Here is a 23,627-nt window from a genome sequence, read left to right on the forward strand (position 1 = left end):
TACCTCTCTGAATAAATTGAGTAATTTGATTTTCGCAGGAAATGACTTAAACTTCACAGAACATAATAAACCAAAACATATAATTGAAAAAACGAAAAAGTGAATCTACCTTGGAAACTATTTGACAAATAACAGCGGATTGGAAACTGCTACAAGAAACAAAATTATAGAATAGAGCAATCTATTCATGGGTAGCTCCCGATTAAGAAACTATTAGGCAAACCACTCATATCGCGAAAAATTTCAATATAAGGACAATAATTATGTCAAAACAAAAAACACACACAATGGAAACTACCCTTTGTCAAAAGAAAAAGTTAGAGTTACATGATTGGTGGCTAAATTATCCGTTCAAATTATCCTTCATCAATTCATAATACCCTAAATTCGTGAAAAGAGAAAAAAAATAGAACCGCATTTCCTACGCACCGACCTAATACTTAACGGTTAATTCGTTGAGAACTAGAAAGTATGCGTCCATTCAGCCCAAAGTTAAGTATAAAATAAAGGAAAACCAACTCTAAGCAATAATTGATGGCAGCGTAATCAATGAATTATTCGAATAAAAAGCAAAAAATAAACATCATATGAGAACACACGAGAATCAACCATCAAGGATTGCTGAGAGAACAAATCATTGCTTCTATTAAAAAACAAACAGCACACATAAACGGCAATAAAAGGAGGCATTGGAAGGGATAAGGGAAAAATGAGATTCAAAGAATAAGTAGATTCGGCTAGAATTACTTGATCTAGTTAGGCCGTGGAATATACTGAGCGGTTGGAGTAGGCATATCGTTGATTACAGGAGCGGTACTTTTCACTTCACCTTTATCATTAAACGACTGATTTCGATAATTTTTAAAGGACGAACGCTCGGGCGGAGATGTAACCTGCGCTGACGCGGCTAATTGGTGTTGCAATTGTTGTTGATTTTGCTGATCCTGCTGATTTTTTCTCTTCGAAGTCCAATCAAACATGTAGTCAAACTCATAATTTTGTCTGCAAAATAGGTCGCGGAAGAGTTTGCGAAGATAAGCATAATCAGGCTTGTCATCGAAACGAAGAGATCGAGTGTAATTTAAATAAATTGCAAATTCTTGGGGAAAACCACGGCACAAAGCCTCAGTAGGAGTAGAGATTTTCTTTTCCATGATCTTTTCGTACTTTTGTTTCTTTGTAGCAGCCTTCAGTCCCTGCCAAGGAAGGCTTCCACGACACAAGTACACTAATACATAACCCAATGACTCCAAATCATCACGGCGAGATTGTTCAATACCCAAGTGAGTGTTAATGCTTGCATAACGAGCAGTGCCAGTAAGGTTTTTGTTTTCACGATAAGGGATATGAAGATGGGTTTTGTGGTCTCGATACTTCTTTGCCAAACCAAAATCAATGACATTGACCTGATTACCGCGCTTTCCAATACCCATCAAGAAATTATCAGGCTTAATATCTCGATGCAAAAACGACTTGGAATGAATAAATTCGATTCGTGATATCAACTGATCAGCAAGTAGAAGCACTGTCTTCAAAGTAAATTTTCTACTGCAGAAATTGAACAAATCTTCCAACGATGGACCAAGAAGATCCATAACCATAGCATTATAGTCGCATTCTATTCCAAACCAACGAACAAATGGAATTCCTACTCCACCTGACAAAATGCGATAAACTCGATATTCGTATTCCAGTTGAGGATGTTTGGCCCTCGTAGATTCCAACTTGATTGCGACTTCCTCACCAGAAACAATGTTTGTGCCTAAATAAATATCACCAAAGGAACCACTCCCAATTTTACGCCCAATGCGATATTTGTTTCCAATTCGGAGGTCCAACGCCATCTTAGAAACGATATCGTCTGTGTTTTTTTTTGTCAGAGAAATTGAACCTCCACTACTTCAGTGTATTCGATCCAGCTAAAAAAGGTTGGTGAAAGAAGAAGTTAGATTTGCATTGTATGCTGAAATTAGTAAATTCCAACGTAATCACACAAAGTGGGTATTACCGTGGTCAAACGTATAAAAATAGCTAATCATAGTAAACAAATACAAAAGTAAATAAAAACAGCATTTCGTTTGTTTTAAAACATTGAACAACTAATAGTTACAGAAATAAATCAAACATTATGGGTTCTTTCCTGCCCTTTTTTTTTGGAAAAGCAAAAAGAAGTTAGGAGCCTTATTACAACGACATTTAAAAATACGAGGTAACACATTTAGAGACATGCAGAATAGGTAGATCCAAGAGTAATAGAGTAAATTAATAATGTCTATCTAATAGATAGAAGTAATGAAAGTTATGTTAAAAAAAAAACAAGTTTTGAACAATAACTAAACATCCCATTAGTAAAAAAGAAATGTAAACCTTCTACTAGAGCTATATACCGACAAGGCTTATCGTTTGAACAAAAAGTTTACATCTAACAGTCCGAAAAGGAAAGAGATGAAGGTAAAGAGCGTGAAAGAAAAAGAATGTGTCACTAATAAACGAACGCGGAGAAAAGAACGAAAGAAAAAGTTTAAATACAAGTTAAATATGCGGATAAAGAACGAAACGTGGCCAAACGATTGTAGAGTGCCGCTGTAGCCAAAAACACATGTAATATCAAAGATCGAAAAATGTAATTTTTTGTTTTAATGGTGACCCAACGATGGGTTCATAAGCCAAATATTTCTTTTTGGCGGATTCCAATTGTTTTCTCTGGCGAGGAGATAGATTGGATAATTTGGTTGCACTAAAAGGTGAATCTAATTTCAAAGCATTGGTTTCCTGAACGCGAAAAACACCTTCCCTACCATTTGGTCGTTTTTTTGCTGAAGGCACGTTGAGAAAAGTCGTATTTCCTTTTGATTTAGGCCTTTCCTTGAGCAAACGAGCATTTTCAGCAAACGATGGATTGAAGTTATATTCAATTCCCTCCAAAGGTTTTTTGGAACTCGTTCTCGACTGATTATGAGAAGGCATGTCTACATCTAATACAAAAGGGCCCGATTTTGTTTTCATACGAGTTACCTGAGACCTGGAGGGATTTATGTTTGCAAGTGCCAAACCATGCCTCGGTACCAAACTTTTAAAGTTTATACGGAAGGCGGATTCGTTCACCCACTTTTTCGCTGAATAACAAGCCGCAACCCATTCCGGCGAGACGAATTCTATTGTGCTTTCGGAGGGTATGGCATCGAGCATCGAGTAGGAATAGCTGTTTTTTGGCAAGACCATGTGAGTTGTTAAATCGTGTTTACTAAATTGAGGCCGTTTGTGAATGGTGGCTCCAAGTTCGGTTAATTGCTGAGCCAGAATATTACGATCCAACATTTTTTCCTCAATTGTCACAGACACTGAAGCCATAGACAATGGAAATTGTTCTTCCTTGAACTTTGAGGCTACCTGTGTGGACACAGTCGTATCGTGCACCGATTTCGACGACAACGAAAGAGAAACGGTCGGCTTCCAAAAATCAGCATAAGCGTCTTCTAGTTGTTCTTCAGTGATTGCAGAGAAATAGCCATCATTTGGAGGAGAGTCACGACCTACAGGAGACAGATACTTGGAAGATGCAAAGGGAATCAAAGATGGGATATTTTTGTCAGATATACGAGGAGCGACGCCGAATCGTTCTGAGGGAAACCCAACACCGTCAAGACTATTGACACGCTCGTGTCTCCTATGAGAGCGGTTTATGTTCGTTACTGTTTGGTGTTGTTTTGAAACTGGCTCCGTGTTGGATTTCAGAGATTGTAGAGAATGCAAGCTATGACGACGATAATGTCCCTTTCTATGCATTCGAGGATTCGGCAAAACATCTTGTTTTGATTCCAGCGATAGCATTAAGCTCCGTAGTAGAACACAAGACCCATGTAGAAAGAGGGTTGAAATTGCTAAAGAGAAGATGCTTTCCCGGAGGGAAATTCTCTGTAGGGTCAGAAAAATGGGTATGGCATGATTACCAACATCTTGCTATTTCTTTATAAGGAGCACATTGAATTTCGTTCTTTATTGATTAAAGAGAAAACAAAAAGCATCACTATTACTGGCTATTCTAAATATAGAAGTCATTATAATCACGTTAAAGATTTTCCAAACTTCAAGAGCGTTCGTTATTCGTATTTAAGGGAAAGGATTTATTGCGAAATATGAAAAGTGAATGCGAATGCAAAAGGAGAGGAATTGGTGAGAGAGAAGGGAAAAAACGAAGGAATCAGAAGACCATTTCTAATTACAAAACAAAGAAGAATGGAGAGAGAAGGAAAGGATACGGGCGGGTTTAGACGACTACCTCCAATATCCCAGGTATACGATAACTCCAGCAACGGCGATGAAGAAGGGGGAAAGGAAGAAAGCTCGATTGTTGTACCAACAGCCTTTTTTTATCGAAAGCTTTGCTTCAGCTGTAAATGCACGCGCTTTCCAAGTTTCCAAATTTGCTATCGTTGATTCAGCTTCCCGGATGGCAGCATCGGAGGTATGTTTATGGGGCAATGAAAGAAAAGAAGAAGCGTCGGTAGACTTGTTTGGAACCTCAACAGAAGAAGGGGAGAGAAAATCGTGTTCTACTGAGGATGTGGACAAAGAACCACGAGTCATTAAAGAAGATTCGGCAGACTTTACGCCATCAGAGGCTCGAAGAGAAGACTTTCTGTCTATATGAATGGAATGGTTAATGAACCCAGCAGTTGTTGACATTCCTTGAACATCATGTTCTAGATTTTCTAAATCCTCATTCAATTCTACACATCGCCGGTATTGAATTGCCATTTGTCGCATAATTGAATCCAGCATAACCTCTGTTTCTAAATGTCGAGCAGGACCCGTTGAAGCGGGGACTCCGCGCGTGAGTATTCGAATTTGTGCAGAAACTTTTTTATGAATTATTTCTTCCTCATTATAAATATCCACGCCAAAATCCAAAACATCTCCCGAATTTAATTTGCACGGTGCCGAAGCCTTATTCTCAGACGACAGTCGATTTCCATTCACAAACGTTCCATTAGAAGACTTTACATCCCGAACGTAAAGAATAAGAGAGTCTTTTTCCATCCATATTTCCGCGTGCTGTCGGCTAAGCACCTTGGAATTGAAATACAGATTGGATGCCGCTGGAGCAGTCGATTTGTTCGTATGTCTTCCTACTTTGTATGTAACAGATGGTGAGAGTACTAATTTTTTCGTTTGAAAAGAATCGTTCAATGGAGTCAGCGTAACTACGGCAGACATTTCCTATACCACACAAACCCTTGAAAAACAGTGCTGTAGCTCTATATTTAAGCAAAAAACCAAATGAAAATACAATGTTAACAGAATGAATGAGAAAGACGGAATCGCCGACCAGCTTTGGAAATTCCTAGGATTGTATGTTGTCAATCCCTTTCCTTCTCTGATTGACAGTGTAGCGAGGAAGGAAAGGTTAAATGGAACGAAAACATTTCTGACTTTATCTATTTTCATGTTCAAAAAATAAAGTAAATTAATGTTACATTTAGATTTAATTGTAAAAGAAAACATCATCACCAAATATTGTCGAATCTTTCATACCTGGAGTGTTCACTAAACTCGACATGTCCTGAACTGAAAAGCAATTTGAAAGTTCCTTTTTTTTTTATTATTATTATTTTATCATACAAGAAATAACCAGCTTAACTGCATCCTCCTTTATAGCTTTTCGCGATGTGAACGCAACAACTCATAAATATAAACATGTATTTTCGTTACGTATAATCGTAATCTATGAAGCCGTTACAAATCAACTTAAGGTAAAACTATGTAAAAAAGGGTGAAGTCTGCCCCATTAATAGTTATCAATGGGTAAATAACGAAATGCGATATTCGGTAGAGACTGAAACGAGAGAAACAATCATAATGTCCTGGTTCATCTATGCAAGATTGCTTTTATTTCATGGCAATCATGGGGTTCCTCCAAATTTAACCGAAGAAGAAACAACTTTCAACCTGTAGGAAATATCATTGACCTTCTTTTGTAAAGCAGAAAGCTTTGCAGTTACAGCAAGTAAAATAGGATCTTGGGAGAACGCATCAATTCGTTGTGAAGTATGGGGCAATGCATTGTTTGTTTCAAGACTTCCAAATTTCAAAGAATCAAGTATTGGGTTTGTGCCAAGCAACCGAAACAAGTGAAGGCATACTGAAGATGTTGATACACTAAAACTTAGAGCCAGGTTAGGCGGTAAAGGAGGAGTAAACAGATCATTGGCAGCTCTCTTATGTACATGTAAAGGGGGATGAGAGTGGGAGAAATATGAACCACTCGAATTTGACTGTAACGGCTGGGAAGAAGGAGTTTCCAAGGAGACATTGCTCCCTTGAGACACCAAATTTGGATTAGATGGTCCAGAAGTTTCTTCTTCTGTATTTAACAAGTAGACAATTGCTCGTAAAATTTCCTCCAGTTGTTGTACAGCACGGCCAGCGTTTTCTTTTATCCGTAGCAAAACGTATAGCAAGTAGCGCAGGTAATTTACAAGATTTATTATTTGCTCCAACCGTACCGTATTAGGTTCCTCCAGCTTGATCATATGGGTCGACCTTCCCATTTTTATTGTGAGATTGATACGGTCAATCACAGCTCCTTTCCTGGAAACAATTCCTTTCACGACGTCCGTCTTTGGCGAAGAGAACACAAGCACTGTAGGGGTTTCCCCTTCAACTAGTTCTAGTGCCTCTTTAACTTCATTTGTTACAGATTCCCAAAAACCCGGTAAGACATTCTGTTCAAACCACTCTTTTTCTTTTTGAACGACAAATGCGTTTACATCTGTTTCCATCGCCTTGCTTGGGGTAATTAATGCTGTTGAGGGCCAACAAATTGGCTAAAGTTTTTTATTTACCAGATATGTTTTCAATGCTCTTGAAGGTAGGTTGAGTGCGCATTACCGTTTTAAAAACAGCAATAACAAAGAAGGACAATGAGTCAAAAAATGTTTTGATTTTGTAAATCTTCTTACTTTATTTGAAATGCATAAATCCTTTTTGATACTTACTTCATTTCGTTACTTAATCAAGAAAAATGGAATATACAAGTTTACATCGTAAGAAGCACAAAAACAAACTTCAATAATATTTATTTTTAACCTTTTATCTACATTTTTCCCAAACCCCTTGAAGAAATGTTCGATCCATACTGAGATTTCGTTTCCGATTGTCGACCGTTCGACTAACTCGATCCAGCGAGATTAAACGAAGACCAGCACTTTCCATCCAATGATTTAATTCATCTTCGACAAAAAAGTATGATATTGTCCCATCCTGACGAACAAAAGTTCGTTCATCTATAAGAGAAGGATCAGAGCTCTGTTGAAACTTCTCCTGAGCAAAATCACCATCACAATAATCTCGAAATACCAAATGTCCTTTTGGGCTTAATACCGATGACAAATTGCAAATGGCGTCCTGCTGTTTTTCACGAGGAAGTGCTGAAAGCACAAAGATGGCTGTTAGAGTATCGACACCGCCATCTGGAACCCATTGATCCAAGCGATCTTCTGTTATATCGCATACAAAAGGAACAACGCTGGATTCATTGAAATGCTCATGCTTTTCTACAAACTCAATGGCACGGGGGCTGAAATCACAACAATAGACCTTTAAATTCGGTTGTACCTCCAGCAATGGATAAACCAAATTTCCAACACCACAGCCTACTTCTAGTAGTGTTAATGGTCTTTTGTCAGGTAATCCAAAGTATATATCAAATTCCCGATCCAGCCAATGCCGATCCCGAAAGAATCGAGTCTCATTTCGTTTGTAAAATTTATCCCATGATTTTTTCGATTCTCGTTTGTATTTTTCTGCCCAAAAAGGGCTTAAGGTATTTTTTGATTCCATAATGTTTAAAATAAACACAAATATTAAGACTGTTTTTTATGATAATTCGACCGGTAAGTTCAATACCAACAAATATGTGTAATTCGGTTGATCGGTATTATCTTGTTATAAAAAGTTTCCAAATCCTTTTTTAAAAGTATGAAAAAAGACAAATGTAACTCTAAAGCTGCAAAGGTTTCCGTATAAGAGAGGTTTGTAAATTGCACGCATTACTTTGTTCACCGACTACACCAAAATTTACGATCAAGTTCAAATAAATGAATCGAACTTCAGAAAGCGTGGAACCTACTCCTTTAGATAAAAACACTATCCATTGGAGTCGTGAACGGGTGCCGGTAGTCGTAGAAACCTCATCTGCTGAAAATGATGTTGACAATGAAGATGACGATAATTCAAAGTTACAACGGATCTTTATGGTAAACCGATGGGTTCCCAAACATCAACAAAATAATGAAAGAAAAGACAGTAGCCCTTTAAAAGCTCAATGAGCACCTATGATGTATTTTGCAGCAAAAAGCCCTAGAGTTGTAAGGTTACTTGACCCTTAGGATGAATAACCGCATGTGTTTCAGTAACCTCGTATAAAACCTCGTTGTCATCGTCCTCTGGCAATTCATGTCCACTTCGTTGCAAAAAATGGTTAGGTCCCTTCGTCACTCTCATGAATCCGGTAATTCTACGTGCATTCCCACTTGTTAATGGCCGACAAGAGATGCATCTCGTAGCTAAATGACCCATATTTTTAGCAAAGGATACCTGGCGAGGTAGGGGTGCTCCAACCGATACGTTGACCACTACCCGTCCTGATGTTTTTTGCAACTCAAAGACAGCCTCTTGCAATTGAGTTGCTTGTAGAGAATTGGTTGACAAAAGTACATCAATATCTTCAATGATAAGAATAGAATTTTTCGTATCAAACTCGTTTTGTTGTAGACACTTAATGACAGGAGCGAAAACTTGTTTGGGATTATTTTTCACATCATTAGCCTGAATCTTATTTGCAACAACAGCAGGAGCAAACAGCATGCTATATCCATCAACAAAATAAAAATTTGGTTTCGTCCTTACATCGGTTCCCTACACCTGAGGTTAGTATGACACCTTTCTTTTTTGCTACGCCTAATTACTTGCCCATTTTCGAAGAGCGTCAGTATGCTCATCTAACGTTTTACTAAAAGAAACAAAGCAAACTTTCAAACCTTCTCGTATGCAATGATGAAGATAGTAGTGAATCAAAAAGGTAACTGGTGTTTCTCTTGTTCCTACCAATAACGTCAAGGAAAAAGGCTCAGGAATTGGTGGAATGTGCTGCGCAAGAGAAGTCATAAAGGCTCGTCTTTATTTTTCTTAGGTATTCGTTTCTAATAGTAGATTTCCACTAGCCGGGGGAAATGCACAGTGAGTGGTAGACGAAAGTATATTTGGGTAGTAGTGCATGACCTGGATTCAGGCAAAGTCCAGTAAAAAAGTATGGAAGAATTAGGCTAAAAAAAGGAAGAATTATAAGGAGAATACTAATTGTAAGTCATCGTTCTTAAATGATGACGACCGGGTTGAAACAAATTTTGTTAATACTCCTGGCTATGGAAGTCGAAGCTTCAAAATATTAAGCTAAAGCGTTCTAAAATCCCATAGAAAACGGATGCACTAGGTCAACGTTCCGTTAGTTCGTAGACAGAATTGCCGGAAAACTTATATTATATATAGAAAAGAGAGAAAGGAAAAGAAGTAACCTGAATAGGAATCGTTGTCTAAAGTTAGATGGAATCTTTTCTTTTTTCTTCTATGAAATGCTAGTGTAGGATTTATACCATTTCTTTACGACGAGGGCGTACATAACTAACGTTTTTAGGCCTACACAAAACTGTCAAAAAGTTGATCCACACGCTGTTATGGTAAGGCCGAACGTCTTCGGTTTCAGTATTTTTAGAACGCAAAAATTCATGAACATTTTGGCCGCAGCCGATCAAGTAGCACTGGTAACCCAGAAGGATTCCTGGGAAAATCGAACCCAATGCAGCATATATTCCAAGAAAAAAAGAGACACCAGCCCACGGCCTTTGTAAATGTCTCGCAAAATTAGTGTCAGAACCATACCGAAAGCTAGCAAATGCAATATAAAACCCCAAGACTGTCAAATACAAAGCTTCAAAAAACAAGGAAAGCAAGAAAATGAAAAAGTATCGATAGTTTCTTCTTCCAATGCAGTTATTAAGCCATGTACAATGGTGATCAAGGTATTCAACACAATTATCACACAGATGACAGTGGCTAGCACGAGGTGGACGATAAAGACGGCACGTATGGCAGTAGACAGTCGTAATTAAAAAAGCTGAATCAGAGCGAGTTGATCCTATCAGAAGTCTCTTGTCTTCTGGAATCACCGACCAAGGGTGGGTAGGGTCATATATTAAAATGTTGGAGTTTCGAGGAAGAATTCCAGGGTCAGACGTAGAACACTTCAGCATTGAAATCATAACTAATGCATAGATATAGGAAAACGTTATAGGGATAGCTGGTGACACCTGATGCCATAACCAAAAGGCGCTAAAAATGAAAAACAGTACGCCGGGGAGAAGCAAGGCAAATAGAGTTATTGCAAATGCTTTAAATTGTGTAGACATTTGGAATCTCCCTCCTAAGAAAAAGACATTGTTGCCTGGAAAGTGTTTGTAGCGTCTCTCAATTTGTTGCACTTCGGATCCATGCAGCGTCTGCTCAGTAATATTTTGTTGATTGTCAGTCTTTTCATTTGGATTAATAGGATTAGTAGGATCAGAAAGAGCTGAGAAATTAGGATTCCAGGGTTGTTTCCACGGGTATCTCAAGGCAGTCTCTTTTGAGAGATGACGAGGACTCATACTTGGAATTTACTCCATACAAATCATTGTAGGAAAAAGTATGGATAATAATACGAAAAGAGTGGGTACTCTTTGTGTGAGTAGTGTTTTATTGTCGCGAGTATGGAGATTCGAGTTGGTACCAACTTCAAAACACTGAAATGCAAACAGGCAAATTTGTTTGTTTACGCTTACAGCACACTACAACAGGTTGAGGTTAAAAAAAAATAAGAAAACATTGGAAACTTACAATAGGAAAATGGAAAGCTGCAAACTTTAGGTGAATTACGAGGAAATGGCAATATGCTAAGAAAGCTATGGTATAAACAGGGGAAAAACAATATCCCAAGCTGGAATTGAAAGAAGCTATTTTCTTCTAAATTGATGTGGAAGAACGACTAAACGGTCTGTACAAACGAATCCTATAAATGTTTTCTCGTTTGCTTCTGCTTCAGGCTAATGAGGAGGAATACATGGCTTATGTCGACCAACTGAAAATCTAAAGAATTAGAGAAACACCTTGAGCTGTATTCGATGACTACTTTTTTATACTAAGGCTACCCTTTGTTCATGTCACGCTTGGTCTTAAAGAAACGGGATTCTTCCTCAATCAACTTCAATTTGAACAATCCTTTGTTATAATCTACATCAGTTCTCTAATTTCTATATTTTTTGAGATCACACTCGCCTCTTTACAATGGTTATGAATGTCTCTATCAGAATACGGACAACGGCATTCGTTGTTACATCCAACATTACTATGACTATTATGAAGAACTAAATATTTAACCGAGAGTATTTTGGTTAGTTACTTAATGAGTTGAATGGACATTCAGTCGTTTATGCTAAGTGTGCTTCTTACCATCAATAAGCGTTGCATCAGAAGGAGTCTACCGAATAAAGACGCCATCGCATTTGCATAAAGATACTTGGACTGAAATAATAAATTTGAGATAATAGTTTTTCTTCGATATATTCCATACGTCTTAAATGCGTAAGTGGCAACCATTGTGACACTTGCGATACTTGCAATACTTGATGTCCGTTTCATCATTCTTGGTTCAAAAGCAAGGCAGCAGCTCTCATTTTATGTCTTCGGCTCAAAACAAGAATTTGTTTGCACTCTTAGAATTTTGGCGTGAAGTTAAACATTAATTACATCCAAAGTTGCATCCTACGAAGTAATATATATCCTCATTGAAAGCATTGGTTCGTTAGGTCCAAGAAAAATCCAGGACAATGGCTGTGTTAAGAAGCCTTATGTCGAATCGGTACGTCCGTTGGACGAAACAATATCCTGAACTGTTTGTATGTGTTGGTTGTTTCATTTGGAATTATCTCAAAAAATGAGATTGCTGAAGCAAATTATTTCAGAAAGATCGTGGAACTAAAGAATGATTTTTTAGATTACCTGGTGTGTTATGACTTATACCTTTGGAGTTGCTGGCTACATGCTTGGTATGTTCCTTTACCTTTTATAAATGAAATTGGGTTTATTAACAGGTTGATAAAGGTCAACGAGGAATGTTGATCGAACATGACACCCAGGTTCGCATTCCCCGAGAGAAAGCGCATCCATGGGAGGATTCAGATCAAGATCATGGAAGTAATCTTCTCTATGGATATAAGTATTTTCCCAGAGGTGATACATCGAAGGAACCAAAGAAATCACCCTCCCCAATCCAGTACAGTACGGTGACTACCAGAGGAATATCTCAGAATCTTATTGAACGATTTTCAAAGTAGATTAATATGCCCGTGAGATATACCGATAGTTTACGACTTTTTTTATGACACTCGCGATGCGATGTTGTTTATGATTATGATTTATGAAGTCCATATACCTAAAAATTTGGTTATGCATCAAAACGAATGAAAATTTTTTATAGCGTGAATGATCTTGTTATTCTTAATGAAATTATATATTAATGCTTTGAATTGATCTTGTGTTTGCTTTGAGTTAGTAAAATGTGAATTTTCTTCTAAACACCGATCTGTATATCTAACCATTTTTGCTAAATTATAATGGTTTAAGATTTTATCATACCAATTACTTTTTACGACATAAACAATTGAAAGAGAAATTGTTGTGTGCATATGGTTATCCTACTTCACTTCTTATTACCACTAGAACCAGAACTTAGGCACGACCTTGACATGTCACAAGCGGTCGTAATCCTTTCTCCTTCTTCTGAACCAAAAGCTTTAGAAGCTGTTTTCCGTCTTTTTGATACCCCGCAACTACAAGAACTTGGTGATGGATGGAAGCAAATCTCTGGAAAACTTGTGAGCTCGTTTGCAGACGCGAAAGCAGAATGCGACTCCATCTCTGGTCAGGAAACATTAGATTGTAACTGCTTGAAATATGAATCATTTTCTACCAACAAAAAGTTGGTTGTTTTTGATATGGACTCGACTTTAATTCAGCAAGAGTGCATTGACGAGATTGCAGCCGAAGCTGGTATTCAAAAAGAGGTCTCCACCATTACTTCTCTTGCGATGAATGGTGAGATTGATTTTCAGGAATCTCTTCGTCGTCGTGTATCCCTTTTAGAGGGATTGAGCGTCGATGTTATTGACAAAATCATTGCAAAGATTACGTTCACTCCAGGAGCAAAGGAATTATGCCGCGTCTTGAAGAAGTTAGGTGCTACACTTGTTGTTGCTAGCGGCGGATTTATTCCCATGGCAAACTATGTCAAAGAGCAACTCGGCTTGGATTATGCTTATGCTAATATGGTTAGTTTTATCTATTATATGCGTGTTTTATTAACTTGTTTTAGTTGGAGTATAGTCATGATGGAAAGTATTTAAATGGCAAGGTACAAGGTGCCATTGTAGATGGACAGCGAAAGGCAGAAATTTTGCGCCAAAAGAAGGCAGAACTTGGACTGGATGTAGTTGAGACAATGGCTGTTGGTGATGGTGCCAATGATTTGATTATGATGGGTGAATCAGGCTTAGGGGTTGCATACAATGCTAAACCAAAAGTGCAGCTTATGGTAAGACATTCCATTTCTTCTTAAATACTAACATTTTTTTTAAGGCATCGTCCAAAATCAATCAGACTTCTTTGCAAAATGTTTTGTATTTATTGGGCATAAACAAGTCTGAACAAGAGCGCTTGTTGGCATAAGCGTTGAATTTTTATTCAATTGTATATAAATACCTGTTTCATCATAAATTTTGGACAAAGAGTGTCGTATTTTGAAATCAGGTCATCCAAATGATACACTTGGTTTTTCTAGTGAGTATCCATTCAATTGCTTCCGAATATCCAGTTTTTTCTTTTACATACTTAGATTTTATTTTTTTCGTTTATTATAAAGTCCCTACATCGAACATTCGCGTAAAAAATCGATAGTGTATGATTGTCAGCAACCATTCATGAACAGATCATTCTCGTTCCAGTCATCTAATTTCAGCATCATCTTTATTTGATAAAAAAACGATTGAGGTTTTAAAAGTTGATTGCATACTGATCGTATAGAAACCCTCTTTCCCTCTGTCCATTACTTCGAAACGAAGACTGTTATGTTAAGCACTCCATTGCTTCAGTTGTCACCAGATATTTTGATCGAGATCGGTAGCTATCTTGATTCTGAAGACTTGCTTCATCTAATTAAAACTTGCAAGCGGCTTCATCTTGTATTTGAGAACAAAGCAGTTTGGCTTAGATTATGTAGACGAATTGAAGGATTGGTAACCATTGACGTACCTGAAAAAGCAGACTATAAAAGACTATATTTAAGATGGAAGAAGAAAGGATATATTTATACCTGGGGAGAAAAAAGCTGGAATCGTTTGGGGCGATTGGTAAGTCATACACATTTTCCCCATCACAAGCCCATTGCCTTAACGGGTTCGTATTCAGTGAAGGCTGTTCAAATAGAAGTTGGGTATGTTTCTCTTTTTAACTAAAGCTGTATGGAACGCTAACAAACAATAGTGGCTATGGAATATTTTTACTTAACGAGGACGGAAGATTATCTATAACTGGAAAAAGGACAAATTCAATTTCGCAGGTAGTTTCAGAGTTGGATTTTGTATATTCTATTCATGCTGGCCGTGATTACTGCTTGGCGATGGCCGATGAGGGGAATCTATGGCAAGTAGGCGTGAACTCTACATTGTGTTTGACAAAGGATAACGTTTTGTCAGATTATAAAGGAAGATTTACCATTTTTCGTAGTGGTTGGGACTCTCTTTCAGTTTTTGTTCCGCAAGTGGGCTTTTTATTATGGAAGACTGGAATGGAACTTGAGCCTATGGTGTACAAAATTTATCGCGGGCAAGAAATGGTAAATGTTTCCGATTACGTACTTTGTGCTGGTTTTCTTGTTTTCACGACAAAGAATGAATCTTTGGTTTTCCGTGTAGACCTAGATGGGAACTATGAAAAGCAAGCAAAAGAACTCAAGAATTTTCGAATCCCTGAAGAAAGCGGCCCATGGAAGCTTTTCGGGAACTTCCGTACCTTTAGTTGTCTTTCCAAAAATGGAAACACGGTATACATGGGGAATGACTCTACGAAAGAATCAGATGCCAAGCCAATTGTTCACGAATTTTTACAAAACAATGGTATAAACAAGCTAGCTCATGGTGATTATCATCATCTTATGTTAAAACAGGACGGAACAGTTTGGTCTTGGGGAATGGAATTATCGAATTGTGGTTCTCTAGGTTTAGGAACTTTATATAACCAAATTGGGGACGACGTTTTGATTGATGTGCGAGGACGAAGAGTGACAGTGCTTAAACCTCAAAGGGTATCTTTGAACGCAACTTGTATCTCAATCGCAGCGGGCGGTTGGCAAAGTGCAATGATGGCAATTTCTGACAAGATTTTGCCGGATGCAATGGAGCCTGCGAGGATGACCAGCCTATCCTTGACGCATCCAAGTGTTCCTGTGTTGCATTTTCTGCGAAGCAGACGTACTGACTAGATGTACAGGACAATCTTTATGAAGTGAGTAGGTTCCCTATTGTTCTTCTTGATGTACGAATGTACGAGTATGGAATATATGAAATTTTTCTTTATGAATTGACGCATTACGAATGAAAGAGCCATATGGCTTCCTGGTATAGACAAAACGTCCAGGGATTACAGATAATAAAATCAATAAGTATAATGACGGGAGGTTTATGTGACAGAATGAATGCGATGAGTTGAATTTTTACAATATAATAACGATTTTCCTGAAACCTAACGATGATAGACGGTCTCAAATGTCGAATTCCAATCCAGAACAAAGCTGAAAGTTGCTATACAAATAAACTACGCTATGAACGCAACCAAAATTACACAAAAAAAATAAAAAGCAATCGTAAGTTTAATTACCAAAACACTTACACAATGTACAGACAAGAAACCATCTAGCTAAAACTAACACGAAAAGAAACATTGCAGAGCTCTTAAGCTGATGAATTCATCATATCGTAAAAAGAGTATGGATGTTCCAAGAGAATCGTAATTTGAAACAATAGCATCGAAACAAACTAAGACAGCATATTTGTTTATCGCCAGAAAGATCGGCTATAACAAAATTGCGAATTTCAAACTAATAAAATAGAAGAAAAAGATGTTTGTTAATTTGGAAATACATAGGTTTTGAATAAACAGGGTTGCTAACTGATCTGCGCTTGCTTTCCTAATTCTATTTTATGATTATAAATGTTGAATTGTTTCTACCTTGTTTTTCTCACTTTCTTTTTTTTTTTTTTTTTTTTCCGTTTTTAAAAATGCTCTTACTTGCAAGGGATACTTGTTGAATTCTACTATCCTCCTTTGTTGAAACATATATGAAAGGAAGAAGCTTATGATTAAAACTGAACAGTAAATTGAAATCATTAGTATTTTCAAATGTATCCATTTAGCTTTGATACCAATGACAAAGAATACTTAGAGCCCGATTTAAGAAGCATTTTGCGTCTCTGTTCGCCTTTCGTCTTGTTTTTTCTGCAAACGCATCAACTTTTTCGACGAAACAAACTAGCATGTATTGCTTTGGGTGTTTTGGTCGAAATTCAATGCTACCGTCTATCTAGGTTCTATCACCATCTTCATAGCACGGATTATCTGAGTGCTTCCTTGCAAAATGGATTTCTCATGATGCTGGCTTTACGAACTTGTGTGCTTTCCCTCCGAAATAAAATTCCCTATCAAGTCGACAGCACGATCAAGAAGAAGTCGCCCAGAGGATCTTTTACTGAGACTTTACAGTATATAGTTAGTGTTCGCAAATACGGGTGGAGCGACAATGCTGTACCTGATTATACTCCTGCATACTATTCTTACAGAACTTGGGTGACTAGAACTATTATTTACTTGACATTCTATGTTCTTTGCTCGGCCATCATGCTGCTGTTTGATGTACCGAATGCACCTTATAAATTTAATAATTGGCCCTCAACATTGCTGCTGCCGTTTGTTAGATCTTGTTACGTTTACTTGATTTTAAATCTTGGTTATTATCTGACGACTGTACTATATATTCCCTTGGGAATCTGGGACATACGCGAATTTCCACCATTGATGAAAAATTTATTAAATACCAAAACAGTGAACGCGTTTTGGTCGACAGACTGGCACGTAATGACCAAGCCAATGTTCCGAACACTGGGATGGGAACCTGTTTATGAACTAACGCAGAGCAAATTTCTCGGAAGTTTAGCTAGTTTTCTTATTTCGGGGTTGTATCATGACTTTGCCTTCTGGTCTATCATAGGTCACTCCAGTCCAGGAATCATTCTTCAATTTGCGATATGTGCCGTTTGCATTAAATTTGAGAAACGGTTCCCTATCTTTGAAAAAATCCCATTCTGGCCAATTCTATTACAGGTTGTACTTCACTCCCAACTAGGAATGGGTAAGGTAATGAGGCAGCAAGGTTGGAGTCCTTTAGCAAAAGTTGAGCATTAATTCATTTAATCTTTCATTCTAATCTCATACCCAAAAAAAAGTGAAGAAAAACAATAAAGGGAAGCACCGAAGGAAATCAAAGTGGTTCCATACGGCTGGCTTGAAATCTGTTGTTCACGACTGACCAATTTATCATGTTCCACCAATTGGAAATGTAAGTTTCCTTACTATTAATGCCATAGTCTTGCAAATAAGAATATTGCCATAAGTTCAAGCACAGCAATGGAACAATTTCTTTTGTTCTGGTTTTGGGGAATTCTGTTCCCCATAGAAAAGCGTTGGATGCATTGTAAGTACAAAGTAAAGAAAAGAGAGAGCGCTCGGGACTATACACCAGCCATAGCCATCCATCGCCAAATACGGAATTACCAACCTCGATTAGCTGAGAACGAAGTTCATTAAAAGAGCCAAAAGATGCATCAATTCCTGGCTTTAGGTTTACAACTCCAAGATCAGCATCCTCAGAAGATCGATCCGAAGGAATAATACCCGAGAAAAAGAAGTCATGGTTGACTAGCTGGCTAGAGTAATTGAAAATTTTGGTCTTTCTGGGATCGTTCGCATTCTGAACCATTAAATCCGAAGGAACTTTATAAGGAATTTGATGTAGCTTGCATTCTTTATGTAGTTCTTCCCTCAGACGATTATCGTAAGAAAAGATAGTTTTGACAGCATCTTTAGATAGAAAGCTCTTGTAACCAAGGTCTAATGCTTTGGTGAACCTGGTTTGTAAGTTCATCGTTCTGTACTTTGCTCTTGAATGAAAGGTGGGCCACTACCCAAAAATGAAAAACCGTTATATCGCGGGATGTTGCGCAGAATTACAAATTTCTTTCAGTTTTCTTTCTTGAAAAGAAAATATACAATATAAATAAAAGAAATGTAATGAAAAAGAACTGAAGACGCGGTTTTATTCCTTCGACGATATTTGCTCTCTCTAGGTTCGCTAGTCTGCGAAGTAAATAAAATCGAGTAGCAATGTCACTCAATGGTTTATAGAAGAATTTCGGTTTTTGGTTTCTAGTGCCTTTCTATTTAATAGAATTAAGTTTCAATACCAATTGAAAATCGGATTGTACACAATCAAAAGGTTGGCTTCCTTAAGGCCGAAAAAGAGCCCATTTGAGTAAGGCAGCTTCACTACATAACCTGCCGTTGTATGCCAGCAGAGATGAGCAATGAGAATTACACATGAATCCTATTTCTCAAATAAAAGGAATAAAAATGAGCAACCTCATAGAGATTTACTTTTACTTTCCTTTTTCTTAGAACTTTCAAGTAACAAAGCTTTCCCTTTGCGTTTGACTTAGAAGACATAAATAGGAATAATAATAAAAAGTACTGTACAAAGCCAGTTTTTGTACTGCTTGTGAGCAATTACCATCGACTATTTGGATCCAAGGACTCAAAATAGAAAGTGGTTTTTGGTTGTAGACAAGGCTCTACAATCAATGAGATGAATTCACACTTCTGAAATTTATCCACTGACAGCAAATTAAGTCTTGAAACTTTTTCCTGAAAAACTTGCTTTTGTTTATAGAAATGTAAACAACCCAGAAATCGCGAAGTGTTACTTGCGTTGTGACTCGGCTCTGCGTAAGCGATGCGAAATTTGTTTTAGGAACAAACTTCTTCTTTCTTCATTTCTTCCCATTTGGACAGGATTTGGACTTGTTTTGTAAAGTGTAAATTAGGATTGACTTATAGTCGGTTGTCATTAAACAATTTTCGGGTTTCGTCGTGATTTGCGAATTTTGGTACAAAAGAAACAACTGCTCGACTCTGTCACTATTGATAAAAAAAACTTACTAGAATATCGAAGAAAGACAATGTAAGAGATACTCCTGCGTGCAACCATCCAATGCTTATAGTGCTGACCTGGAAAAGGGATTTTCTTTGTGTACTCCAGAGGTAAAAACAAACCATCCAATTCAGGTTCTGTTAAAGGATAAAAAAGAAAATAAACGTTGTAACTATTGTCAATCAGTTTGTTGAGTTCGTAAGAAATAGTCACGGCAGGCTGTTGGGACAATTGGTTACGAATTGATCTGATGAACCATTATTTATGTTCTCTTTTAATTTCTCTTTCAAATTCAGTTGGAAATGAATTGAAACTAAGAAAGAACTTTTGTATTGATATGAATTGATAACCGAAATTAAAAGGCATGCATTTAAATTTCCCTCATCCCAAAGGCAATGAGTTGGTATGACCGCGGGAAAGCGCAGACTTACTACAGCTACTCTATTTATGTTATCCATAAATAATATTTTTTTTATTCCTGTTTCCGAGAATCATTCGCATTCGAGTCTACACTTAAATGGGAAATATTGGTGTTGGGTATATCTGCTCGTTTGACTAGCAGGTGTTTTTTTTTTTTTTTTTTTTTTTTTTTTTTTTTAAATTTAAATCCCAACCAATTTAGTAATTGTGAATACGCTATTCGTTTTATAATTTTTAGTTGGCTTTTATAGCTAAAGTTCATTTTCGTTGTAAGCATTAAGTCTTTAAGCTTTTACTTATATATCAACGCTGAATTATTTTGTTTTGCTATATCTTTAAGATGAATGCGTTCGCACAAGTAAAACCAAGTGTTAACTAGATTGAGATAATCCACATAAACTTACCTTTCTTGTGTACACTCACGCTCCCTCTCGGGGTTACTATATCTAGTCCAAAATATTAGTCCTTAAAAAATCCCATTATAACCGTATACTAAACCTATTTATCCCCCAAGAAGTTATAAACCATCAAAAGTAATTGTAGCGGAGCCTTTTCTTTTCTTTTCCTTCTGTAAAGCACGATAATCATCTTCTAATTCAGAAAGGTTTTCCTCGTCGGAAACGTCATTTTCTTGACTATCCTTCATATTGTTAGAAGAGCTATCCTGTTGAGATGCTTGATTCTCTTCTTCCGCTTTACGTTTCTTTTGTGTTTTGTCGAATTCACGTCTTGACTTCCTTTTTTCACGACGAACAACGCGTTTCTCTTTCATGTCTTTTTGTTTCGACCAAGCTTCAACTTTAGGTTTTTTTTCTATTTTAGGTTTCTCAGGCTGATTACGCTGTTCCTCCAGTTTCCGCTGGCGAGCATCTTCACGAGATGGGTCAATAAAAGCTATTGTTCGGGTATCGATATCCAGCGGCTGAAATACATCGTTAGCAGCTGGGGCATCTTTTAGCTCTGGCATCTTAGGTAAGTGTAATAAAGCATAGGCTGTTGCTAGTTGATGTAAATCCATGTCCTTTATACGGAATATAAAGGATGCTTGATGCTTGGTATATGCACGCACATGGGATACAAATCCCCTTAATCCTTTTTCATAGGTATCTCGATCTTTTGTAACAATACCCCTAAGGTGTTTAGTTAATTCTTCGAGTTGGTTCCGATCCATCATTGATTCGGGAGTGTCCATTCGTTGAATTGGTACTTTACGTACCCTCAGTAATTCTTCATAATCTTCCTCCCTACCTTCATTCAAAAAGACAAGAGCTAAACCGAAACGGCCCGCACGTCCTGCTCGACCACAGCGATGTGAAAAAGATTTAGGATCCAATGGAGCATCCAGTTGAAGCACTAAATCTACATTTGGGATATCCAAACCGCGTGATGCGACATCTGTTGTAAGCAAAACAGATTTTTTATTGGTTTTTACAAAGTTTTCATAGTTTTTGCTTCGATTTGATTGAGCCTGCTTACCATGCAAGGCGATGACTTCAAATGGAAGCTTCATTTGAGACAACAAAGAATAGAAGTATTCAACGGTTGCACAAGACAGAAAAAAAACAATCGCCTTGTCATATTCTTGATTTTGAAGCATATGTAGCATTCCTTGAATTTTATACATGGGAGGTAAGATAAATGATTGGATCGACAGAGAAGATGGCGCTCTGGTATCCTCTTTCTTCAATGTGACTGTAACAGAAACACGAACACTATTCCGAAGTCCGGCAACCTTTAAAAAGGATGAAACCGTATCATTCATAGTAGCACTGAAAAGGCCTGTACGTCGTTGCTTGGGTAATTGAGAGATAATTGACTGCAGAGTTTTTTGAAAGCCCATATCAATAAGAGTATCTGCTTCGTCTAAAATTAAAATTGCTAAATTTTTACTGGAAATATGTCCTAGCATTTCGTTCATCCGACCTGGAGTTCCGATAACAATGGTAGGATTTTTTTCTCGAAAAGAAGCCAAATCGTTTGATAAAGTTCCTTTTCCACCAATATACATGTCAGTTACAAGCGTTTTCTTATTTGCAAGTTCTTCTGGTTGATATACTAGCAATTCTTCAGTAACATGAAAGATTTGATTTGCCAGCTCACGAGTAGGTGCGACTATGAGAGCACCCAAACCGCGCTCATCAGGATCCCTTTTCAGAATTTTATCGATTGCAGGCAACAAATAAGCCAACGTCTTTCCTGATCCGGTGACCGCTTCCACGACAACGTCTTTGTTTTTCAAAAAAAGAGGAATGGTATTCGTTTGAACGGGCGTCATTTTAGTAAACCCACGAGCGTGAACCGCATCTTTTCTGTATCAAAGTTAGTCAAGAAGGAAATTAATAACGAAATCTAGACAGATGCCTCAAAGTTTGTGATTCTAACTTTCGAGGAGAAAAAATCAGCCGAACAACATGTAACTTACAACCATTGATCGATCTGCAAGTCTTGAAAACTCATTTCCAGTTTATTTTATTCAAGACCTGTCAAATAATTTCGTGATAGTTAATGGACAATGTGGTGTTGAAGACAAGTGTTCAAACTGTCGAGCTAGCTTTCCTGCTACCACTTACCTTATTTTCCGACAAACCAAAAAGTCCATTTGGCAAGAAAGTTATATATATAATGCTGATTAAAGTAAAGGTAATAAAAGATAATGAAACTCATAAAAGATGAAAGGCGTGCAGACAGTTATTAACAAAAGCTATGATAGACATTGACAGGAAAAGAGGTTCGTTCGTCTCAATGCAATAAGGAGAGCACCAAGAAAAAGGACTAACACAAATTGACTCCAGATTGAATTGGACATTGATCCAAATGACAAAGTTTCTCGTATTAAAGAAAGAGTGGAAGAAAAGGAAGGGATTCCTCCATCCCAGCAGCGTTTGATCTACGCAGGCAAACAAATGTATGATAAAAGATTCTAGGATGAATCTAATGACATTTAGGGCTGATGATAAGTATGCTGAAAGCTATCATTTAGAAGGTGGTAGCGTTTTGCACTTAGTTTTGGCACTTCGTGGAGGATATTAAAATAATTAATAAACGAAAAAAGCAGATTATGAGGAAAAAGAAATCTTTTTATAAATAATTAAACTATACGAAAAGGTGAATCTGATACCCCATGGGACATTATCATCGAAGGAAAAGAAAGGTAAGAATGCAGTCGCTCGTCAAGGTCAGAGAGGCTTGCTTTCTTTTCGTTTAGAATTAATACACTGGCATACATGAGACCATTTAGGTTTCTGCCTACGAACGCATTCGCAGATGCCAACTACTTCATTCCATATTCTATTGAGAGGGAGCGGCAAGCGTACGACATTTGACGCTGTTGCGAAATGTAGAAAGTAGTCGTCTTGGCGAAAAGTGTAAATTTATGTGTTACATGTTTTAAAATGAACAAAAATAGATCATCTTTTAGAATGATGACAACCAAAAAGTTGGGCTGTTCTGGGAATCGAACCCAGGACCACCATCACCCTAAGATGGTATCATACCACTAGACCAAACGGCCGCATTAGAAATAATTGCTTTATGACATATAGATAGACCTAGCCATCTTTCCAACCTTTTCAAAGGTAGAAATATTTTGTTGATGAAGGCACAATTTTGGATACAATCCATTTGGGTATATTCTATAAAGGTAGATTTCCATTTGTAATGGTGTCTACGGCCATACCTAGGCGAAAACACCAGTTCCCGTCCGATCACTGCAGTTAAGCGTCTGAGGGCCTCGTTAGTACTATGGTTGGAGACAACATGGGAATCCGGGGTGCTGTAGGCTCCCTCTCACTTTTTTGTATAA

The 23,627-nt window shown here is 37.5% G+C and overlaps 16 protein-coding genes and 2 non-coding genes across 18 annotated transcripts; 7 read left to right on the forward strand and 11 right to left on the reverse strand.

The window, feature by feature from the left end:
• Positions 1-752: 752 nt before the first annotated feature.
• hhp1 (serine/threonine protein kinase (CK1 family) Hhp1) lies at positions 753-1,844 on the reverse strand (the record flags this gene model as incomplete). The annotated part of the gene is made up of 1 exon (XM_056181956.1): positions 753-1,844. One exon carries the CDS (start codon positions 1,842-1,844, stop codon positions 753-755), a length of 1,092 nt encoding a protein of 363 aa, XP_056038655.1.
• Positions 1,845-2,607: 763 nt separating this feature from the next.
• On the reverse strand, positions 2,608-3,831 carry mug176 (BRCT domain protein; the record flags this gene model as incomplete). Its single annotated transcript, XM_056181957.1, has 1 exon — positions 2,608-3,831. The coding sequence occupies one exon, from the start codon at positions 3,829-3,831 to the stop codon at positions 2,608-2,610; it is 1,224 nt and encodes a 407-aa protein (XP_056038654.1).
• Positions 3,832-4,275: 444 nt separating this feature from the next.
• far10 (SIP/FAR complex FHA domain subunit Far10/Csc1) lies at positions 4,276-5,217 on the reverse strand (the record flags this gene model as incomplete). The annotated part of the gene is made up of 1 exon (XM_056181958.1): positions 4,276-5,217. One exon carries the CDS (start codon positions 5,215-5,217, stop codon positions 4,276-4,278), a length of 942 nt encoding a protein of 313 aa, XP_056038653.1.
• A 686-nt stretch (positions 5,218-5,903) lies between these two features.
• On the reverse strand, positions 5,904-6,782 carry rav2 (RAVE complex subunit Rav2; the record flags this gene model as incomplete). The annotated part of the gene is made up of 1 exon (XM_056181959.1): positions 5,904-6,782. The coding sequence occupies one exon, from the start codon at positions 6,780-6,782 to the stop codon at positions 5,904-5,906; it is 879 nt and encodes a 292-aa protein (XP_056038648.1).
• A 310-nt stretch (positions 6,783-7,092) lies between these two features.
• Positions 7,093-7,842, reverse strand: trm141 (tRNA(Ser) (cytosine-3-)-methyltransferase Trm141; the record flags this gene model as incomplete). The annotated part of the gene is made up of 1 exon (XM_056181960.1): positions 7,093-7,842. One exon carries the CDS (start codon positions 7,840-7,842, stop codon positions 7,093-7,095), a length of 750 nt encoding a protein of 249 aa, XP_056038647.1.
• A 257-nt stretch (positions 7,843-8,099) lies between these two features.
• Positions 8,100-8,330, forward strand: tam8 (Schizosaccharomyces specific protein Tam8; the record flags this gene model as incomplete). Its single annotated transcript, XM_056181961.1, has 1 exon — positions 8,100-8,330. The coding sequence occupies one exon, from the start codon at positions 8,100-8,102 to the stop codon at positions 8,328-8,330; it is 231 nt and encodes a 76-aa protein (XP_056038526.1).
• Positions 8,331-8,361: 31 nt separating this feature from the next.
• Positions 8,362-9,168, reverse strand: elp6 (elongator complex subunit Elp6; the record flags this gene model as incomplete). The annotated part of the gene is made up of 2 exons (XM_056181962.1): positions 8,362-8,919; positions 8,974-9,168. The coding sequence occupies 2 exons, from the start codon at positions 9,166-9,168 to the stop codon at positions 8,362-8,364; spliced, it is 753 nt and encodes a 250-aa protein (XP_056038527.1).
• A 479-nt stretch (positions 9,169-9,647) lies between these two features.
• erf2 (palmitoyltransferase Erf2) lies at positions 9,648-10,703 on the reverse strand (the record flags this gene model as incomplete). The annotated part of the gene is made up of 1 exon (XM_056181963.1): positions 9,648-10,703. The coding sequence occupies one exon, from the start codon at positions 10,701-10,703 to the stop codon at positions 9,648-9,650; it is 1,056 nt and encodes a 351-aa protein (XP_056038528.1).
• Positions 10,704-11,239: 536 nt separating this feature from the next.
• Positions 11,240-11,691, reverse strand: SOMG_03173 (uncharacterized protein; the record flags this gene model as incomplete). The annotated part of the gene is made up of 2 exons (XM_056181964.1): positions 11,240-11,338; positions 11,545-11,691. The coding sequence occupies 2 exons, from the start codon at positions 11,689-11,691 to the stop codon at positions 11,240-11,242; spliced, it is 246 nt and encodes an 81-aa protein (XP_056038015.1).
• Positions 11,692-11,921: 230 nt separating this feature from the next.
• SOMG_03174 (mitochondrial conserved fungal membrane protein) lies at positions 11,922-12,428 on the forward strand (the record flags this gene model as incomplete). The annotated part of the gene is made up of 3 exons (XM_056181965.1): positions 11,922-11,990; positions 12,089-12,140; positions 12,196-12,428. 3 exons carry the CDS (start codon positions 11,922-11,924, stop codon positions 12,426-12,428), a joined length of 354 nt encoding a protein of 117 aa, XP_056038523.1.
• A 411-nt stretch (positions 12,429-12,839) lies between these two features.
• On the forward strand, positions 12,840-13,818 carry ser2 (phosphoserine phosphatase Ser2; the record flags this gene model as incomplete). Its single annotated transcript, XM_056181966.1, has 3 exons — positions 12,840-13,421; positions 13,466-13,684; positions 13,729-13,818. The coding sequence occupies 3 exons, from the start codon at positions 12,840-12,842 to the stop codon at positions 13,816-13,818; spliced, it is 891 nt and encodes a 296-aa protein (XP_056038565.1).
• Positions 13,819-14,216: 398 nt separating this feature from the next.
• On the forward strand, positions 14,217-15,628 carry pof9 (F-box protein Pof9; the record flags this gene model as incomplete). Its single annotated transcript, XM_056181967.1, has 2 exons — positions 14,217-14,581; positions 14,632-15,628. The coding sequence occupies 2 exons, from the start codon at positions 14,217-14,219 to the stop codon at positions 15,626-15,628; spliced, it is 1,362 nt and encodes a 453-aa protein (XP_056038525.1).
• A 917-nt stretch (positions 15,629-16,545) lies between these two features.
• On the forward strand, positions 16,546-17,604 carry SOMG_03177 (mitochondrial Membrane Bound O-Acyl Transferase (MBOAT) family; the record flags this gene model as incomplete). The annotated part of the gene is made up of 1 exon (XM_056181968.1): positions 16,546-17,604. One exon carries the CDS (start codon positions 16,546-16,548, stop codon positions 17,602-17,604), a length of 1,059 nt encoding a protein of 352 aa, XP_056037796.1.
• A 76-nt stretch (positions 17,605-17,680) lies between these two features.
• SOMG_03178 (mitochondrial ribosomal protein subunit) lies at positions 17,681-18,343 on the reverse strand (the record flags this gene model as incomplete). Its single annotated transcript, XM_056181969.1, has 1 exon — positions 17,681-18,343. The coding sequence occupies one exon, from the start codon at positions 18,341-18,343 to the stop codon at positions 17,681-17,683; it is 663 nt and encodes a 220-aa protein (XP_056038530.1).
• A 1,999-nt stretch (positions 18,344-20,342) lies between these two features.
• Positions 20,343-22,282, reverse strand: spb4 (ATP-dependent RNA helicase Spb4; the record flags this gene model as incomplete). Its single annotated transcript, XM_056181970.1, has 2 exons — positions 20,343-22,134; positions 22,248-22,282. The coding sequence occupies 2 exons, from the start codon at positions 22,280-22,282 to the stop codon at positions 20,343-20,345; spliced, it is 1,827 nt and encodes a 608-aa protein (XP_056038580.1).
• Positions 22,283-22,447: 165 nt separating this feature from the next.
• On the forward strand, positions 22,448-22,855 carry ned8 (ubiquitin-like protein modifier for cullin Ned8; the record flags this gene model as incomplete). The annotated part of the gene is made up of 4 exons (XM_056183879.1): positions 22,448-22,465; positions 22,536-22,553; positions 22,618-22,730; positions 22,771-22,855. The coding sequence occupies 4 exons, from the start codon at positions 22,448-22,450 to the stop codon at positions 22,853-22,855; spliced, it is 234 nt and encodes a 77-aa protein (XP_056037350.1).
• Positions 22,856-23,264: 409 nt separating this feature from the next.
• Positions 23,265-23,336, reverse strand: SOMG_20180. Its single transcript has one exon. It is a non-coding gene; the product is annotated as a tRNA-Pro (tRNA).
• A 155-nt stretch (positions 23,337-23,491) lies between these two features.
• SOMG_10071 lies at positions 23,492-23,606 on the forward strand. Its single transcript, XR_008803604.1, has one exon. It is a non-coding gene; the product is annotated as a 5S ribosomal RNA (ribosomal RNA).
• Positions 23,607-23,627: the final 21 nt, after the last annotated feature.

This window comes from Schizosaccharomyces osmophilus, chromosome 2, assembly GCF_027921745.1.
Source record: "Schizosaccharomyces osmophilus chromosome 2, complete sequence".
Taxonomy (NCBI): Eukaryota; Fungi; Ascomycota; class Schizosaccharomycetes; order Schizosaccharomycetales; family Schizosaccharomycetaceae; genus Schizosaccharomyces; species Schizosaccharomyces osmophilus.